The sequence below is a fragment of the Trematomus bernacchii genome, unplaced genomic scaffold, assembly GCF_902827165.1.
Source record: "Trematomus bernacchii unplaced genomic scaffold, fTreBer1.1, whole genome shotgun sequence".
NCBI classification, from domain to species: domain Eukaryota; kingdom Metazoa; phylum Chordata; class Actinopteri; order Perciformes; family Nototheniidae; genus Trematomus; species Trematomus bernacchii.
In genome coordinates, this window is record NW_022987821.1 from 1,077,196 (window position 1) to 1,081,365 (window position 4,170).

The window sequence follows — 4,170 nt, forward strand, 5'->3', positions numbered from 1 at the left end:
CAAAGGTCAAGGTACTTCAACATTGCCGGCCAACAGTTTCAGACGTTTAGATTTACTTTGTCCGACATTGCCTTCAGAATCAATTTGCCCTGGATCCACACAAATGTAAGAGCTTGTGTTTTATTTGCACTTTCAAATTAGATCAAATATACTTTATTGATCCCAATTCAGGAAATTAAACAGCACAACTCGAAGAGAAAGGAACACGTTTATTATTGCAGTGTACTTTTTCTAACCCAAATTTAACACAATGCGTTTGCGGTAGTCTTTCGGGGGGGGGAGCGGCGGCAGGGCCATTGGTGGCATGGGGACCGCCTTGTGGGTCACATAGACTTTTCTGAAACACATTAACGATGCAAGATTTAGCTTTTGTTATTTTGTCCGTCTTATACAGATACAAAATAACACTTAATCCTCCCAAATTCTCCCTACGCTCTGTGAGTGATGACCTCAGGGTTCCCACAGCCAGAGGGAACCGTTTCACCGGACGTTAACCCTCACCTAAAAGAGGTCGTCTCAGCGCTGGTCCCCTTCAGCGGGTGGTAGGGCCCGTTTGGTTTGGAATTGGTGACAAAAGACTTGTAGGAGATTGGGGGGAGGAACTTCTCCTGATATTCGGTCATGGGCTGCTTCCTGGACAACAAGGCAAGGCAACAAAAACATTGTGTTGACACAAACTGGTTAAAACTCAGTATAAAAAAAAATACAAAAGACAGTATAAAAAGGTTTAATACATAAGAAAAATAAAATGGAAGATAAATATATAAAACTAACTACAACTGTCACAAGTAGTCTTCAAATGTTGTTGAACATGTTACTTCTCTTGAAGATGTGGTCCCTGACCTTTTCATAAAGATAATGTATATACCTGTGTGGCTTTATAAGCTAATATACTTTTGTAAGCAACATAAAAGCCCTAATATAAGTGCAATTATATATATTTTTTAAAGATGCTGGGATATTTGCCAAAGCTGGAAACTAAGCATGGCATTTAGGCTACCAGGTTGTTGCAATATGCGTTTGACAGTGGGACATTATTTGTTGAAGCACCGTTGGCCCTGGAGACAACAATAGTGGGTGCACCAGGCCTATTTCCTCATGAAAACCTAGAATTGCAATATCTCTCTTTTACTAAAAGCTTCTAAATGAAGGACCTCACCTCCCAGATGTGGCCGGTTGGTTTCCCCGTTGCCTCCTCATGGTCTTACTTGTTAGCATATCCGTCTTTGAGCGGTGGAAGATGGGCTGTGTTGAGAGGAAGCCTCAGAGATCTGGTTATTGATGCCGTTGTCATGGCTGCAGAGTAATGGCGATGATACGTTTTGGTGGTTAGGATTCTAATGTCAGAGGAGCCACTTTTGAATATATACAAAGTGTTCCATCACAATTTAATGCTGAATGAAATCCAACCATTTGACTAAGGAACTTTATCCAGCGATCCAACCGTCGTATTGTTAGTTTTATAGTGATTTTTCAGTTTTTTTAACAGTATTTCTACACTGCAATTGTTTCAAAATCGTATTCTTTCCCTGCAATTTCAACAATATATTTACAGCAGTAAATGGACAATTTAGATATTTTTTCAATATTATCACAGTATTTTATCTTTCTTCTTTTTTTTGTTTATAGTAATATATGAATTTTTCATACATTTAAAAAAAAGCTTTCCAACAAAATCTCCACAGTATTATTTGAAAACCTTTTCCACTATATTTTGACAGGATTATTGGAATTGTTATTTTTTAATTGTTGCATTTGTTCTTAAAGTGACAGAAGGTAGAAATGTAAGGACTGCAAATGTATTGCCGCGGTGTCTGAGTAGATCATAAGGACATGCTGTTAGTTTTGTTATTAAATTGGTCGAGCTGCACCCCTTCTGTACTGCAGAAGCCCCCCCTCTTGTTGGGAATCCCTGCTGTAGTGCAGATTTGGCTGATTTTCCTCTCAGATTTTCCCCTGTGATTTCTTCCTTTCCCCTTTGCATCCTCACGCTGACTCTGTTGTTCCTCTGTCTCTCTCTGTGAGGTGTTACATGTTGAATACCACTCCGCTGATCTCTCTTTGCTGTTGTTTTTCTTCTGCTGTGCTGTCTCGATGCAATTAATAATAACAGTTTTCATTTCAAATTCATAACGTTGTATCCCTTGTGCACCCATTAAAATGCTTAAAGCTACTTTTTTTCTGACCTATTTTCAACACATGTATTTCCACAGAGCATCTGCAGGACCCTAAAGGTGACTGGTCAGCAGGTGGATATTGAAATGTTCAACTATGATGGTGAGTATGTTTTATTGAAGTTTAAAGCTGGTTTGTAGGAAGTGTCCTTGTGATTTAACCCTGCTGTTCTCTGTTTTCAGGTTTAACTCCATTGCATGCAGCTGTCTTGTCTCACAACGCTGTGGTTAAAGAGCTGAGGACTCTGGGAAATCTGTGCTCATATATGGCAAAGGAGCTGGCGCAGAGGGCACACATGTACGTCGAGTGTATCAAGACTCTCCTGCTTACGGGAGCCTCCAGTGGGACGAAGGTAACTATTCAAATCATTTGACTTTGGTACATGTCACTCTTGTCGCATCACTTTGAAGCTTGCATTGTTTTGTGCAGGATCAAAAAAGTGGAAGGACGTGTCTTCACATGGCTGCCGAGGAGGCAAACGTGGAGCTGTTCAACATTTTCCTGGACCAGCCGCAGTCAGCTGTAAATGCTAAGGTTAGTCATTGTATTTGCAATCAGGGAAACTCACTCACACACACACACACTGCACGTTATTTCATGTACGGTTATGTACGTTTCAGACATTCAGCGGCAACACGGCCCTGCACATTGTCAGCTCTTTGCAAAATCATAAACGTCAAGTGGAAGCTGTGAAGCTGCTGATGAGGAAAGGTGCGGACCCCGGGGCCAGGAACTTTGAAAATGAACTGCCGTGTCAGCTGGTGCCCAGAGGACCCACTGGGGAAAAGGTAATTCTGATCCCTTCAAACAAAGGCAATAATAGGTTGTTTGTTTATTAAGTATAAGTGTGTAGAAGTGTAAGTTGTCGAAACATCTAATTATTAATTGCTGATCTGATTTCTTTAATTTTCTTCAGGTGCAGCAGTTGCTGAAAGGAAATATTGACATGCTTAAGTGAAGCTCAGAAACACTGTCAGTCAGACAGTCCAATCTATTATATTATTTGCCAAAAAAGGCAGATGCTGGTTGTTTCAGTGAAACATGCTTATTGTTCATTACCATGTAATGCTCAAGGAGAAAGTGAGGGTATGAATTTATTTTCTTTTGTTTATTAACATTAAGGATTGGGAATATGCTCTGTAAATCAATATTTGTTTTGGATGATTTATGATTATTAGAAGTTTTTATAGTTACAGTTTTTTTAAGAGATTTTAGTTCTTTGGTTAAGTGAAAGAGTTTTTTTTTATTATTATATTTTGAAATCAATTAGTTAACAGGTTTGGTATTTTAAAATGTTCCATTTTGGTGTTTTTATTTTAAAATTCTTCATGCATTTCCTCAAATGTTTAATATTGCAGTTGAACAGTTTGTGTATTCATACTCTGTGTTAACAGGCCCTAAAAACCTGCTTTTGGAAATAAAATGACCGTGCAATAAAGTTTAAGAGGTGATTGTTTGTATTACATTATTTTTCACTCTTCGGCGTACTAAGATAAGCCGACTAAGAACATTTTAATGCATACTTGATCGTTGTAAGCTTTATGAGTTCAATTCTTATTAAGGTAATGTGACTTTTTTGGCTCAACTCCTAAACTAATGACTTATTTCATGAGTTGCTCTTATTGCATACTGTATTTTTATGTAACTCTGCCTGTCAGATGGATTAGCTCAGTGTGATAAAGAAGCTCTCAGAAAGCATGAGGTTGTGAGTGCAACTCCCACAGTGTGCAATATGTTTATCAATTTATCGTTAGATCCAACACCAAGAGAAGAAATCAAAAGCTCTAACAAAATGAAGGAACCACATCTGATCATACAGCTCAGTGTGATAGATGTTAGGTTAGAAGATCTGAGGTTGTGTGTTTGATTCTTATTAGGTGCAGTAACTTTATAAGTCCAATTTCCCACAGAGGAAGTACAAAAAAATGGTGTGAAAGAAGCCTAGAGAAGAGTTTTTCATTTAAAAATGTTGGTGGCACAATTGTGTGACATACT

At 38.5% G+C, this 4,170-nt stretch overlaps 1 protein-coding gene across 1 annotated transcript; it reads left to right on the forward strand.

The window, feature by feature from the left end:
- The first annotated feature begins 2,167 nt into the window (after positions 1-2,167).
- On the forward strand, positions 2,168-3,372 carry LOC117499002 (NF-kappa-B inhibitor zeta-like). The gene is made up of 5 exons (XM_034151228.1): positions 2,168-2,277; positions 2,358-2,527; positions 2,605-2,709; positions 2,796-2,963; positions 3,092-3,372. The coding sequence occupies exons 1-5, from the start codon at positions 2,262-2,264 to the stop codon at positions 3,131-3,133; spliced, it is 501 nt and encodes a 166-aa protein (XP_034007119.1). The 5' UTR covers positions 2,168-2,261; the 3' UTR covers positions 3,134-3,372.
- The last annotated feature ends 798 nt before the right edge of the window (positions 3,373-4,170 follow it).

Bases quoted from the DNA above. Each gene is read 5' to 3' on its own strand.
- LOC117499002 (XM_034151228.1), top strand. The intron at 2,528-2,604 runs GTAACTATTCAA...TGTTTTGTGCAG, and splicing joins GAGCCTCCAGTGGGACGAAG to GATCAAAAAAGTGGAAGGAC. The intron at 2,964-3,091 runs GTAATTCTGATC...AATTTTCTTCAG, and splicing joins GAGGACCCACTGGGGAAAAG to GTGCAGCAGTTGCTGAAAGG.